The sequence below is a fragment of the Berghia stephanieae genome, unplaced genomic scaffold, assembly GCF_034508935.2.
Source record: "Berghia stephanieae isolate SIO BIC M18660-M18661 unplaced genomic scaffold, UCSD_Bste_1.3 scaffold812, whole genome shotgun sequence".
Classification (NCBI taxonomy): Eukaryota; Metazoa; Mollusca; class Gastropoda; order Nudibranchia; family Aeolidiidae; genus Berghia; species Berghia stephanieae.
The window spans coordinates 1-16,608 of NW_027629447.1; the positions used below are offsets into that span (position 1 = coordinate 1).

Below are 16,608 nucleotides of genomic sequence, written 5' to 3' on the forward strand. Positions count from 1 at the left end.
GAAGAAAAAAGAAGAAAAAGAAGAAAAAGAAGAAGAAGAAGAAGAAGAAGAAGAAGAAGAAGAAGAAGAAGAAGAAGAAGAAATAATGCCACCCATAGTGAGGACTTACATATGTCTTGGAAGCCCATGGATGTCTCTATTATCAGTGCTAATCGCGGCCCAAGTGATATTTAAGTAGACCTGAGAGTTAAACACCTTTCCAAGCCAGGCAGTGCTTTCATTCCTGACAATGCTTTGAGCAGTCAGGAAACTGTCCTCCACGTAATTGCAGAATGAAATGGGCTCAGGTTCTACACAGAAAAATAGATAAAATATTTTTTCAAAGATAACAATGGGCAGTTATTGTTTCAAAACTGTCTATTTTCAAAGAAGTAAAATTGATAGCCGGGACTGTCATCATCATCATCATCATCATCATCATCATCATCATCATCATCATCATCATCATCATCATCATCATCATCATTATCATCATCATCATCATCATTATCATCGTTATCATCATCATGAAATAAGGTCAAGGTCAAATGAGAATTTAGTTCTCAAACTGAAGAAATCACTCTATGGGCTAAAGCAAAATGGCAGAGACTGGAACAATTTATCGCACACTTTTCTGAGTCAACAAAACTTCAACCAGTCTCAAGTTGATCCAATACGGATTCGACTATAATCTTGTGTTATGTTGATGACATTCCTTTGATGTCAAACTCAAACAATGTCATGACTCAAATCAAAAGCAAACTGAATTAAATGTTTAAGATGAAAGACCTTGGTACAATTTCCAATTTCCTGGGCATAGACTTTAGTCATGAAAATAGGACCATTTCAATGCACCAGACACATTATGTAAATAAGTTGCTTAACAGATTTGACATGCAAAACTGCAAAGCAAAATACACACCTTGCGACATTGATATCAATAAATTTAATAGCGAACATGCAGAAAAAAACTGATTCCAAGTTATACAGAGAGATAGTTGGTGGACTAATTTACGCAATGACCTGTACCAGACCTGATATAAGCTTTGTTGTTACCAAACTCTTTCAGTACATGTCAAAACCAAATGCTAACCATATGATAATGGCTAAACACGTACTACGCTACCTAAAGGGGATTGCTGATAAACAATTGACTTTCAGAAAATCAGAAAACCCCCTTGCATTAACTGGTTTTTGGTGACTCGGATTGGGCCAATTCATCAGACCGAAAAAATGTCTCTGGTTATGGTTTTCAGTTAACAAATGAGGGACCTCTGATTTCATGGAAATCAAAGAAGCAAAGCACAGTTGCATTGTCAACCTGTGAAGCCAAATATATCCCATTGTCTTTGGCTTCACAAGAGGGCATATTTCTTTTGGCTTTATATAATGACATAACTTTGAAAATTAAATTGAATGATTTTGATATGAATTGTGACAACCAATCAGCAATTTCACTTGCTAAGAACCCAGTACAAAGTCAGAGGACAAAACACATTGACATCAAGTACCACTTTTTGAGAAACATGGTAATAAACAATAAAATGAAAATCATGTATGTCCCATCAGAACAGAATATTGTTGATGCTTTGACAAAACCTATGTCTAGAGTGAAAAATGAAAGATTTGTATCTGCAGCCATGTCATAACTAGATTATTATAAGTTTCATATTTTTGCTATTGTTGTTACTGAATATCACATGCAGTAGTTATACTACTAGTTTTTTGTTGTTGTTTTTTTTGTTTTTTTTAAATGCTATTTTAATGCGTATTGAATCTTTATTTAAAAATATTTTGATATTATAATTATTTCTTGTTTAAATCAATAGTGCTTTTCATTTTCAATAAGGAAAATTGACTCATCCATTACAAGTACATACTACTTCTTCTAGGTTCCATGCCTGGTCCAGGCTTCGGATACTGCATGAATTATCTCTCTCCATTCCTCCCTGTCTCTTGCTTTTTCAAACAGCTCTTGGATTGTTAGGTTGGTGAAGCCCTTCAGTTGGTCTATGAGTGTTTTTCTTTGTCTCCCCCGGGCGCGTTTACCAGGTATTTTTCCACAACTTGCCAGGTATTCATTCTTATCTTTCCTTACTATGTGTCCGAAAAAGGATAGTTGTCGATCCACTATTAAGGGCATTAGTTTCCTTTGTTGGTATGTTTGTTTTAGCACTTCTTCGTTCGTTTTGTGTGCAGTATACGATATTCTCTGCATCCTTCTCAAGCACCACATTTCAAAAGCTTCAATGTTCTTTTGTGTTTCTGCATTTGTAGTCCAGCTTTCGCATCCGTATAACAAGATTGGCCACACGTAGCACTTCAAGACTCGGAATCTAATCCCGAACGACATCTGTTTGTTTTTCAAAATGTTTCCCAGGTCCATGAAGGCCTGTTTGGCTTGAGTTATTCTTGCTCGTATGTCTCGGTTACATCTTCCATCTGTTGTCACTATTGAACCTAGGTATTTAAAACTTTCTACGTTGGTAAGTTGCTCGCCGTGAATCGTTATATTGCAGGTGTTGTTGTTTTCGGGGTTTTTCTGTATTACCATGCATTCCGTTTTGGTGATATTCACTTCCATTCCCTTGGCTTCACTATCTACTACCACTTTGTCAACAATCTTTTGAAGTTGGATTTCTGATGTTGCAATGAGTACCGTATCGTCTGCGTATCTTATATTATTTATGTTGTGACCTCCTACTTTTATTCCCTCCATATTATTTATGCCCTCATGATTGTTTCTTGGTATAGATTAAACAGATCTGGTGAGGCAACACACCCTTGACGGACTCCTTTCTTAATAGGAATGGAATTTCCTGTAGAGTTTCCGATTTTGATAGATGCCTGCTGGGTGTAGTATAATGTTTGCATGAGTCTGAGGTCTTTCTCATCAGCGCCAATGGAGTGCAGTTGTTTTAGTATTTCTTCGTGGCGTACTCTATCAAAAGCTTTTTTGTAGTCGACAAAACAGAGGTATAGTGGGGTCTGAACCTGTATAGCTCTTTCACTTAAAACACGGAGGAGGTATATTGCGTTCCTTGTCCCTCTGTCAGGTTGGAATCCATATTGTTCTTCTGCGATTTCGGGGTTAATCTTATTCCTTAGCCTGTTGATAATTATACGCAACAGTATTTTGTTGATGTGGCTTATTAAACTTATAGTTCTAAAATTTTCGCATCTGACTGCACCTGCTTTCTTTGGTATTGCTATGAAAATAGAGTTACAGAGATCTTCTGGAATTTTCCCAGTATTGTATATATTGTTGAATAATATGTGAAGTTCATCAATTGCTAGATCTCCTAGGCTTTTTAATACCTCTACAGATATTTCATCAGGGCCTGTTGCTTTACCATCCCTCATTCGTTCCATGGCATGTTCAATTTCACTTTTGGTGATGTTTGGTCCGCTTAATGGTTCTTTGAATTTCAGTGGTGGTTCATTTCTATTTGGATCATTGTACAGTTCGCCTATGTATTCTACCCATCGGCTTTCTATATGTTGTTCTTCAAATAGCAGTTCCCTTGTTTGTTTTGGATACAACTTCCTGCTGCTTTGCTTTTCCTTTTCCCTGATAGTTCTTTTATTCTTTGGTGAGCTTGTTGGGGGTTGGGTTTGTATTCTTTTTCGATTTCGCAGCATTTCCAGTCTAGATAGTTCTCGTGTGCCTCGATGCATTTGGATTTAATGTGGTTGTTCAATGTTTGGTATTCTGCAGACCCTCTGTTGCATTTTCGTCTTTCTTCAAATAGGTTTAGAATTTCATTTGTCATCCATTCCTTTTTGCTGTTTATTTGAGCTATTGGTAAATGCTTTTCTGCAGTTGCTTTGACACACTTTTGGAATATATCAAATTGTTTTTCACATTTTTCGTTATCAGGTTCACTTTGGCTTTGTATCATGAGTGCATTTTCAAATTCTTCTCTCATTTTTGTTTGTATGCCATTGTCTTTGCATAACCTGTAATCCCTCTTTATTCTACCAGCTGTTCTCTGAATAGCTTTAAACTTTATCCTTACTGTACAAACAACTGGGACATGGTCACTGTCTACATCGGCGCCTGGATAGGTTTTGCAATTTAATATGCCATTTCTGAATCTTGATGATACTGCTATAAAGTCTACTATCATTACTTAATTCTATATGGTAGGACTAAGAATTGCTTCCATACTAGATATTCATTTAAAATCTTTTTTAATATTATATTTTTATTTAATACTAATCATTTAGGCATATTACCAAAGCGAGTTTAAGGGGGTGTGTCAAAGTATATAACCTCATCTTACTGTATGCATGATTATTGTTTCACTATCTCCTGTACTCATAATTACTACTTATTAACTTGTTAGCTTACAAATGGAACTCTATTTTGTCAGAGATCAATTTTGATGTTACTTTCACTTTTGCAATAAAAACTTCATGTTCTATCTAAACATGAAAACAACAAGACGTCTGTGTTAATTCTATAATATTAAATCACTTTATTTTACTATTTCCCACATGCCATCCATACTTTAATTATGGCAACTTCAACACATCATCATCATCAACATCACCATCATCACATCAATATAAAGTGTAGGTGCAATTTTCTATGCTCACTAATGTTTACATTTTATTCTTGGTGGATAAATCAGCTCTTCTTATTTACAAAAAAGTTTCAACTTTTGAAATATCCTTGGTCAGATCTACAAATGTTTATATATACGTTATATTCTTATAACTATACATTGAGAAAATCGGCTTTTAAATTCTATCGTTATTTAAAGACATTCCGTCAGTTACATACACACACACACACATACAGAGACACAACCACACACACATATTCATGCACACACACATACACGCACACACACGCGCGGGCGTGAACACAAAAAATAGAAAATAATGTAAAGTACACCAAGAAAAAAAAAAAAAGGAAAAATCTGGCTCATTTTTGTCTCATTCATCATCATTATCTTTTTTTTATTTTTGTAAAATGCAACCGTGTAAAGGTAGAAGCACTTAATCTGAAAATTGAAGGGCTGACAAATTTTTTCTCCTATTTTGCCATTTTTTTAGAGCTGCCTGCACAACATTTGGCACTTTTTTTCAGACCATCTCACATATTAAATTTACACTTGACTGTCGGAAAGATGAAAAAAAAAAAGTTTGTTCATTCTAGTGCTTAGGCCACTGGGACCCCCCCTCCCCCCCTTTTGGGAGTTTATGCCACTATGTTTTTCAAATAATAGAACTTATTGGCCATACAAATTCCACTGTTACCGTAAAAATAAGTGTCATTTAAGAGAGTTATCGCCCTTTGAAAAAAGTGAGTTGTGTCCCCTTGCAAAAAAGAGACAACATTTCTTTCAAAGGCTCTGGAGACTACAATATTAATTCAAATATATGCAAATTGGGTATCAAACTGAAGGAAATTGAATATACTATCAAACTATGTGCACAAGCTTTCAATTTGTAAATATTATATAGATTCACAGAAAGTTGAAACAATTTGTCAGTAATCTCATGAAGTGTCATATCTAAACTTATGGGCTATTTCAGTGTTTTACACAAAAATTATTTTAAATATGGCCAAAAACAGCATGTTCATTAAAAATGTAGCACTGAAGAATGCTATGGCCCAAGCCTCAACAACAACCTTCATATTTCTCCGTCACAGGAAAAACTAAAAGTGTACGCAACCCTTAAATTTTTCTCCACTTTGTGGGATGCCAAATTCATCATAATTTTCATTCTTTTTAAACATGGTATTGATGTCCAGTTGTCACATTTAAAAGTAAGTTGAAGGTGTGGTAAAAACAATAGATATATCATGAAAAAAGACTAATTTGTTCACAACCCAAGTGAAGCATCATTACCGAAGACTTTTGAACGAAATCGCATTGTTATATTATGAAGAATAATTGATACTCAAAAGGGATTCTTGATTCAAGATGCAGTAAGTACATAAAAACAATATCCTTATGTGTTTTGCAAACATGCTTTACTCCTTAACAGTTTGCACTGCTCACCAATTTATTACATATCCTCATCATCAGTAGCAAAATCCTCTTCGTCCTCTGAAGTGTCGTCAAGGAAATCACTGTCAAAGCTATCACTACCATCCTCGGCATATGTATCTTCGTCAGTACTGGTGCAGCTTTCTTCATACGCAATTTCCTGCAACTCATCTGGAATGAAAGCATCTTTGAACCACTGTACTTCCAATTCAGTTGCAGAATTTCTCTGCCAACCGTTATCCTCTGGTTTTGGAATGCTAGGATTCTGGCACACTGCATTCCTCCAAATGAGAGTTTGAATGTTGGCTCTTGATATGTGCAGTGACAATACTTGACTACAAGGAGGCATCTGACACAGATCAATTCCACCACTGCATGAGATGGTACCTTTCTTTCCTTTGAAACGCTGGCGAACTATGTCATACCTCACTTTGATGACACTTGTGCGTGAGGTTTTGCCATACAGCTTGAACACAAATGACTCTAACATGAGACAGTCATTACTCGAAACAGCTGCTGATGTTCCAAATCTGGAGAACAGAATTCTAAGATCTTCCTCCTTTTGAAGAAATTTTAGAGCTTTCAGCTTTCCTTGCCCAGCAAAGCAACTTGTGTCACAGCCTGTGAATGCATGGACACCAAGTAATGCATCACACATCTGTTTAGACAAAGTCTTTGCAATCTGAGAGACATTGATTTGTCGCCTGTCGTTGCTACAGCCAGTATCAAAAATCAGGGTCTTTCCAATTGTCTCTGAGAATGAAAGGAGAAGTAAGAAGGCATCCGTGTCTGGTGATCTGACAACAATTGTTTCACAGTTTGGTTGGCGGGAAGCATATTGACAGTGCAGTATAATTAGTGTGTCTGCCTCTTCCTGTGATGAGTAGAGATCTAGACAAGGTACAGCTGTGGTAAATTCATCCGTGTCACTGTAAAGTAAGGTGCATCTCTCTTCACATACAAAGAAGATTTCCCTGTTTCTCAGTTTCTTTGCATATTCGTTACTTTCCCATTCCTTGAGGAGAAACCTGATAAGGGATCTTTTGTTATCAACGCAGCTGAGAAATGATTTCCAACGTCTGGGCACTGTTGTTTCAGATCCTCTTAACACGTATGCATTATCTTCAGAAGATCATCTCCTCAATCTCTCACAACCTTTGATTGAATCTTCTATGTAAGTATCAGTCACAAAGTGTACACAAGCTGCTTGTGGTAAGGAGGAAAATGTAAGTTTGGCTACTTCACCAAATGTATTTGGAATTGCTGAGTTTGTAACAGTGCATTGCCATCAACAATGTAAACGGTGTTTGTTTGTTTTTTTTTGCATAATCCTCGAACATTAATGAATTGTCAGGCGTGAGCTTGTGCAACAGAGTTGCTTTGTTGGTCTTCAGAGGTAAACCATCTGATGAAGCCAGCGACCATGGAGTAGGTGTTAGAGGATATTGAAGAACTTTTTGAAGATCAACACTGTGCTCTTGGGACAAAACAAGAAGCTGGCCAAATAAATGTCTTTGTGCCTTGATTTTGACCACGTTCATGTCTTTTTTCACTGTTACCACTTTCCTCAATGATGCAAATGTCTTGGTCTTGTTCCTTTCTAATGGCTTGTGAAATTCTACAGTCTTTTCCTTCAGTCTGTTTTCAACAAAACTTTCAAACAATCTTTTTCCTGTTTTTTCCACGGCTAGCAGGTCATCAGCAACATCCTCTTGCACTTTCATTCCTGAAGCTAGACTGACCAGACCATCTTCAACTTCAAAGGGATTGATAAATGCTGAAAATGCCTGGAGGATCTTTTGCACTCGCTTTTCACTTTGTCTTTTTTCTGCAAGGCTCAATTCTTTGTGGGTGTCTATATCCATACAGTTGTTGTTGCTGATCATTCTTTGGGTTGCTGATACATATTCTGCTCGATTGTGTCTTGTTACACTCCAACGGTAATAGCTTGGAAGACTCTTGCTGAACCCAACAATACCTCCTTTTGTCTTTGCATGTTTGTTTATTGTTTGTTCAATGGTCATATCAACTGCTATTCTTCCAGCAGGCGTCCTAGTCCTTGATCTGGAGACACTAAATCCATTATCTTGTAACATTTCTTCTGCCCCCTGGGTGGGAATGAATCAGGTTGGCTAGTGACACAAAATATACACTGAGATACTTGGAATAATTGTGGTGATTCATGGTAAAAAGCAGTGGGCACAGTTCTTTTAAACAAGAAATATGAAGAAGAAAGTTGTTTGTCTTTGTAGCTCGCAGAAACTGGAGGAGAAGCCAAACTCTGTCCATGTATTGGATCCAGTATTGTGCAGTTTTTTCCGTACTTTCCTGAGCGGACACTCTCTTTGAAGGCTTCATACTGGGAAAATAACTCAGCATACACAGTTGACTGGAGAATTTTATTAGCTGTATGGCTTGAAATTCCTTCGGTGAATTCCTTTATGTAAGACATGAGGTCTTTACTGAGTTTTGAATCCGTGTCCTGCTCAAATTTTACAAGCAGAAGTCTCTCTAGAGCCTCCAAAACAGACACATGCACTCGTATAGCCCTGTTGTAGTTCTTTCCACTCATAACCCTATCCATAGAACCATGTGCACATAGCCCTGCTTCAGTCACAATTTCTTCAAAACCAGATCCACTTTGCTTTCCCAGGGCACCAAGATATGACATTATGGTGTGAAAGACACCCAGGTGAATAATGACTGTTTTGTAAAGCTGTGGGTTTTGCCAGACAATATCGTAAGCTTTCTTTGCTACAGCAAGGTCAAATGTTACAAATGTATATGGCTGACCAAGCTCTTGTGTTGCCTCCAAAGATAGTTGTAACACCTTCTGTACTGTAGCTGCTTTAGTTATGGGAGCATTGATGACAGGCATATATTCAACAATTGAAGGCATGTTGGTTTCATTTTCATTTTGGGGGTTTGGAGTTGTTGATGAAAGCCAACCTTTCCAGCCAGGGAAACGTTCTCCGTCTGAATTCAACTTCATCCTACAGAACACCCACAGAAAATTATCTTGGTGCAGCTGTCTTTCTTGATTGTTTTCTACTGTTGTTGTGGAAACAGTCAGAGAAGGTTCTGCTCTTCCAGTTGCAAAGCAAGGCTGAATTTGGATGGGTTTGAAAGTTGCTGACCTTTTCTTTGTTTTTCCAGTCGTGACATTTTGTTGCTTTATTTTTCTTTCCAAGTTTCCTTCTTTTATTTCTTGGATCATGATGCCATGAGTAGAGTGTGTGGTGCCAGACCCATCAGTGGTCTCCTCTGTGAGATCGAAATTATCCCAGCAAAAATGGGTGATTTTTGGATGTGCCAATGCGGCAGAAGGAAGATTTGTGGAGCATTCAACAACACTGTCGCACATTGCAGTCTCCAGTTCCAAAAGAGTAGAGTGGGATGCGCAATGTCCAAAGCGGTTAAGGATGTTTATAATCTGAAAACTTCCAGTCAAATGCCTCACAGTCATCCCCAGAAGTAAATGTTTAGGCATTTTCCATTGTCCACAAGTGACATTAGATCAAACATCTTGGGCCATGGAACGTACAAGTCTTTCAGACCTACTACTCATATGTCCTGCACCTTGCTTGGATAGGAGTGTAGTAAAAAATTTGATCAGAGCAGAAGGAAGTTGGTCTTGAGCAGATAGCAAATACTCTGATGTGGGGGGGGCCAAGGCATTTGTGAATGATCTTTGAAAGAATCCAGAATCAAATGTCTCAAGGTTACAGCAGCTTCTTGCAGTTTTCTTTCCTCTGATGAGGCACTCTCAAATGCAGCTTCAATTGCACAGCCTTTGGGGACTTCATTATTATAGAGAAAATGGCTATCAAAGATTTAAAAACCCTATATAGCTTTGTAAAATATTTTATGATATGAGGCAAAAAATGAGAAATGACAATAAAATTCCACTATTTATTGCATTTGAAGCAATTTTAGGGTGATAAACAATCATTTTATGCACAAAAATGAGTTCACGAAAAATTGCACCCGATGACCTTTCAAGGGCCATAACTCCTGTAAATGATACTTGAAAAAACTGTAACACCCGGATTAATTTGTATTATATGTCCCTGAAGCATGCCTGAATTGTGCTAGTGCAAAATCCCTCTTGTTTATTCATCCTGAAGGGAAACAAGTACACTGTAATAGATTTTTTTTTCAAATTATAGAGAAAATGGCTATCAAAGATTTAAAAACGCTATATGGCTTTGTAAAATATTTTATGATATGAGGCAAAAAATGAGAAATTACAATAAAATTCCATTATTGATTGTATGTGAAACAATTTTAAGATGATAAACAACCATTTCATGCACAAAAACGATTTCACAAAAAATTGCACCCAATGACCTTTCAAGGGCCGTAACTCTCGTAAATGACACTTGAAAAAACGGTAACACCCGGATTAATACTCAAGATATATTGCTGTTTCAGAAAAACCATGTGGCGAAAACTCCCCCAGGGGGGGGGGAGGGTTTCGCCCACTGGCCCATGCACTATTCCTTTCCATGCTTTATATACAGTTGCAAAAGTAACACATGACCTGAAGAAGTGATTGTCATCAAAACGTTAAATTATCCCACTTTTGCTAATTTAAAATTTTTTTTTTTTTAATTTTCCTTTTAATGTATTCCAAATGGGATGATTTTATACTGCTTCACAAATTAAGATACAAAAATAAATTAATTGACTAATTAAGAAAACAAATAAATAAATAAAAAGATAGATTAAATATTCAAATTGATAGATAAAGAAATAAATAGATAACTAAAGAAATAAATAGATAAATAATTTTTTTAAAATGTTTTAAAATAAATAAATACATAAATAAACACATACCAGGTTCCACTACAGGGTGTTGACAATACAGTCCATGGAATTTATCAGTACACTCACACAGCTTGCCCTGGTATATGTCGAAAACACATTTACCACCATTGAGGCAAAAGTTTGGAATTTGGCAAAGCGCCATCCCTTCTCTGGCGTCTGTGGGTCCTGAGAAAGTGAAATGAATTTTGAATCATTTTTAGAATTAATACAAGTTGAGAAGTCTATCTTTTAAAGCCACAGGACCCATGGAAGCGAGAAGATTACCATGGTCCCTGTACATTAAACATTCAGTAATAATCATTTCCTACCCTTAGGAGGGGAGGGGGAGGGTTATCCTATTACTACTCACATAGTAATAATAAACGGAACAGAGTAAAGTGATATACCAGTGAACAGTTTTAAACATATTTTATTTGTAATTTACATCACTGAGATTGATTTTTACTCCATCAACAAGACTAAGATTAATCGCAGAAGACAGTCTCGTGTCTAACAAATACACACTGAAACAAATGGTAGCAGAGAGACCTTGACTTACAGCAACAACGGGAAAGGAAATGGAAGATGGAGTTTCATTCCGATAGATGCCAGGTTTTCATAACTACAAATAAAACTAAACCAATAAAATCTTATTACCAAATTCTTAAAGAAACTACAACTGTAAAATGCTTCGAACTAATGATAGATAGTGAACATTGATGTATGGAAAAAAAATAAACAAGTATGTGTGAATGTAAATTCTGTCTAAAATTGTGAGAAAGCACAGAAGAATGCAATGAAATATGTTTCATTTTTTATAAATGGTGAAACATATGCTCAGATGAAAATATAGATTACTTCACAATGTAGAACGAACTTGGGCTAGAACAACAACTCTGTATAAAGAATTAAATGACCTTATTGATACAACAAGATTAATACCAAAATAAAGCCAAGTAAAATAAAAACTGGGTGTTACCTTTTAAAATATAGCGCGATCTAATTTTGACAGTGATCTTCACCCATTGTCCCCAAAATATTTTCCATTTATGGAACAACCTACTAGCTGAACTAAAGCTTCTGATATATAATGAAACTTTCAGACGCAACACAGGCCATCAAGAAAGTGCCATATTATTTTTTACTCCTGCATGAAGTAGAAAAAAGAAGAAGAAGAAAGAGGAGGAGGAGGGAGAGCAGGAGGAGGAGGAGAAAAAGAAGAAGAAGAAGAAGAAGAAGAAAAAGAAAAAGAAGAAGAAGAAGAAGAAGAAGAAGAAGAAGAAGAAGAAGAAGAAGAAGAAGAAGAAGAAGAAGAAGAAGAAGAAGAAGAAGAAGAAGAAGAAGAAAAGAAGAAGAAGAAGAAGAAGAAGAAGAAGAAGAAGAAGAAGAAGAAGAAGAAGAAGAAGAGGAAGGACAAAAAGACAAAGAACGCGACAAACAAGAATAAGAACAAGGAGGAGGAAGAAGAGGGGAAGTAGGGGGGGGGGGGAGGGAGGAGGAGGAGAGGGGGGGGGAAGTAGGGGAGGAGGAGGAGGATAGAAAAGTATCAGATGATTGTTGAGTGGTGCTAAAGGTAAAAAGAGGGAATCTGCATTAAATACTGGTAAGACTTGCCTGTGCACACGGGAAAGTCGATATAGGGTTGAATGTTGCTGGACACATATTCACCATGGCGATCAACACAGTGGCACTCGTCTTCCTTCATGGTGTCCACAATCAACTAAAGGGAAAATTAATTTTAAAAGGAAAGTGACAATTATAAAAAAAATAAAGGCATGCCGACTAATAATAAATACAAATCTCGTATTCGTTCATACTCGTGTATCCAGGGTTTTGTGTCTATGCTATAATATATAATGGGTTGTTATTTTTCAATATATATGAGGGTGGGCTGAAAAGTTTTGTAATTTCCTTCAAAACTCCCTCGTTTTTAGGAATAGTTTGTTAAACAATACGTCATAAGACAGCTTGAAAGCTACAGATTGCTTATCTTATTTTTTGACATAGTCACCATCACAATCAACAAAGAGCTGAACGCCGCATCATTTGACATTAACGTCAGCAAAAAACTACATCAAGATCGGACAGCGGCCTTCACGTCTTTGTTGCTTTCATAGTGGTGTTCTTTGATATACCTGTCCCCGCGGAAAATTGCAAATGAAAACCCCAATAATTGCACCCAAAATTTTAAAAATTGCATGCAAAAAATTAAAAAATTGCAAGGAAAAATTGCAAATTTAAGACATTGTTTTCAATAAACAGCGCACTATAATTTATTATGAGCGATTTTTTTTCTCCATACAACTCAAACTCAATTTCGGCACAAATCCAACAAAAGCCTACTAGAGAATGATAAACTGCCGGGATGAGTCAATCGATTGAAAACAATGAAGTGTTGTCACGGGAAGTTACTCGCGAAATCTTTAATAGTTTTGTGTGACGGTGGCAGTAGTATTTTCCTATGTTTAGCATTATATAATTATATTATGTGACTCCAGAACATAGAAAATTGCCAAAAATTGCGGCAATTGTCAGGTGTAAAATGAGTATCTGGCCGTTAACAGCGTTGTCTCTGTCCGAAAAAACTTGTAATATCGCCCAGCAGGCGTCATGTCTCGTCCTACATGTTAAGTGTTGCTGTTGACCAGGGACCCCTTGTAAAGCGTTTTGAGCACGTTTAGTGGATGCTGCCTTATATAAATGCTCTAGTTTTTTTTTTTACTGGCCGAGTAGAATTAAAAATTAAAGTCTGCTACATCAATGTGGAACAAATGACACAAAGGATATCATCATGAGAAGAAAGTGGAGATGAATAGGACTTGCTATGAGAAAGGAGAAGGGATACATATGATGACCATGACAGAGAAAAGTGGAAGTTCAACAGGCATAATGAGCAGGAAGTAAATAGCTAATTATGCAGTCTTTTCAGATAAATTAAATTGAAAGGAACTCTTATGCCAACTTACATTACACTGCAATCTATCATATAATCCATCTCTGGAACACTTTCTGATGGGGATCACCTCTCCATCATCGAACTTGACTAGCGCTCTAACCAAGGATCTGTATCTTTCAGTGTTGTATCTGCTGTCTTTCATTTCTCCCTTGAGGATGGCAATGGCATCATCAAAGAATTCCTTTTGAATTTGACACATAGTGGCGGCTGTTGACAAACGTGTGTAAAATTGAGTATGATAAAGATTATTACCGCATTTAAATATTTCATGTATTCCTTATAAGGAATAAAAATAGTAAGTATTAGATGTCCTAGAAAAAGCTTCTATATGACCCGCTGGGTAAATGTGGAAATATGTCAGGCTGAGCTTGATTCCAAACACTAAATTTAAACGGGAAATGGATAGAATTACAACTTTGGTAGTTTTCATTCAATCGTCTTAAATCAGTACCATGTCAGATTGAACCAGGTGTCAAAAAAGTAATATTAAATATAAAGTTAAATAAAAATAATAAAATTCATGGAAGACTGGAATAACCCAGGCAACAGCTGCGCAGCGACGTGGGTAGTCAAACTGGATACCTTTTGGGTAAACCACTGAGCCACGCTGCCCTGAAATTGAGTTTTTGTCACTCTACGACAAAATGTCCGTTGTCCTCATAAAAAATAATAAACTAAACCCAAAGTTTATATTTTTAACTGATATTTCATTTTTTCATCATTTTATCCATCCTGACATCATAGGACACAAATGCTTAAAAGATTCAATTTGCAACAATGTGTGATGGCAGCTCTGACACACTAAGTAAGATGACGAAGACTTCAGCCAGCCCGCAGTGAAAATGCTTGAATACAACTACAGTTCACTCCGGATAATCGCAACACCTTGGGATCAGCGAAAATGTTGGATTAACCGAAGTTGCAATTAACCGAAGCTGAGTGTCCAGTCTACAATTGCAACATTTTACACATTAGAGGTAAACACAAACCAGTTGTTGTGGGCTGTCTAACTAATTTTCTTTAAGATTTGAGGTAGTGGGCTTCTATTCCTTTTGTTGCCTTTTGTAACTTATAAACTTCCACTGAACTCACAAGTAAAAGGCAAAATGCAATAATGTCTTAGAGCAACTAGGATGGTTTAATATTTTGTATAGATGACAGATGGACTGAATGGGGAAAATAGCACAAAATGATTGAAAAAAAATAAAGACAAAAACTGCTACGAGGTTGACTTCAAACTTGTACTTAAAACTATTTAATAAAATGTTATGGATTTAAGGATATTTTGATGAATCATTCTATCATTAAGAATGAAAAGCTAATATGATTTGCTACTTTATTATAGCACTTATCCATCAGAAACTTTAAGGACAGTGAATTACGTTTTGAAACAATGCATGAAAGTTTGCATGTTTCTTGACATCGTAGATCAAAAGGACATAAAAATGATTACCTGGTTTGTTACATAAGAGACCAGAAAAGCCTTCAGGGCACCGACAAAGAAATCCATTTTCAAGATCACCGATACAGCCGTGGGTGCAGAGGTCCGATGGAATATAAGCACAGACTTCATCTGAGGAAATAATAAAGCATTCACATGAGTGTGGAAGTGATTTTAAAATTTTGATTAACTCTATGAAATCGAATCATTATCTCTGCCAATGCCATTTCTGTTTTCTTTTATTGTCTTTTCATCTCCATAATGGATTCTTTTTCTTTGGATGATAAGCGCCAATAAAAAATTTAAAAAAATTTATTAACTCTATAAAAACGAACCATTATCTCTGCCCATGCCATTTCTTTTTTCTTTTTTTTATCTTTTCATCTCTGTAAGTGATTATTTTTCTTTGGATGATAAGCGCTTGGTGGGGTGACTTGCACGACGTGTGTCAAAACTTGTTCCTCAAATTGTTAAGAGCAAAGATCATGCTTATTGCTTGTTCCTTGCCTTTTGATCCCAGGGTTATTTCGATGAACCTGGTTCCGAGCTAGCTTACTCACTTGACTTGAGCCACGACAATTCTGCCCCTTCGCCTCTTGTATTTCTATTTCAATTGTCTCCATGTCTCTTTTGTCTTTCAACCTTTCTTTTGCCCTGGGAGTTCCAATCACATTTGGGTATGTCCTTGAAACCTTTTTAATTGTTAAAAAACGATTTCGTCTTCTTCCAAAGTTCACTTTTTAAGATTCTGTCAGTCTATTTGATTTCTTAGATGGAACCTAACAACTGACAAGATATCCCACCAGTTAAAAAAATATGAAATGTCAAAACTAAACCATCAACTAAATTGGAAATAAAAACATTGAAACTTTGCTGGCCCAGATGGCATTCTGCAGAAAGTGCTACTGCACCCCAATTCAAACCTTAGGTTTACTGTCAACAACAATGCATTGATAATATGTACGTTTTTCACGCCAAAGAGCTTACGTCCATACAGCCGAAATTTATCCAAGGTCTGCTGAGGTCAACGAGAGGACTATGAAAATTGCATGCTACTCTTTGGATAAAAGGCTAGTCTATCACAAAATTCTTTCTGACAGGTCTAATAATGCAGTTGCCTGATCACAACTAGATAGTCAAGACGGTCAGAAAAAAAACTTTGATGTAGAGAATCAATGGTGTTCGCAAAATTTCTGTTTTCTCTGGTTTGTATTTTAAAATTTTTGTTTTGTAAAAAAAAAAATAACTACATTTTTTTAGGCTATACATACATATTATTTTTAAGCAAATGTAACATTCTAGAATGCATAGCTTTTACAGATATTGTGCAAGTTGCCATTCGTGCTATATATATTCACATACTTTCCTTTTTCTATTTAATGATAAATCTTTATTGCCCTCAAAAAAGTGGCAATTTG

General features: G+C 36.3%; 1 protein-coding gene across 1 annotated transcript; it reads right to left on the bottom strand.

Annotated features, from left to right (window-relative positions):
* Positions 1-109: 109 nt before the first annotated feature.
* Positions 110-16,126, bottom strand: LOC144962303 (uncharacterized; the record flags this gene model as incomplete). Its single annotated transcript, XM_078895206.1, has 5 exons — positions 15,203-16,126; positions 13,760-13,956; positions 12,408-12,513; positions 10,824-10,979; positions 110-290 (listed from the first exon to the last, which is right to left on the bottom strand). Coding segments are annotated over exons 2-5 (632 nt in total), but the record flags the coding sequence as incomplete, so codon positions are not given.
* Between the last annotated feature and the right edge of the window lie 482 nt (positions 16,127-16,608).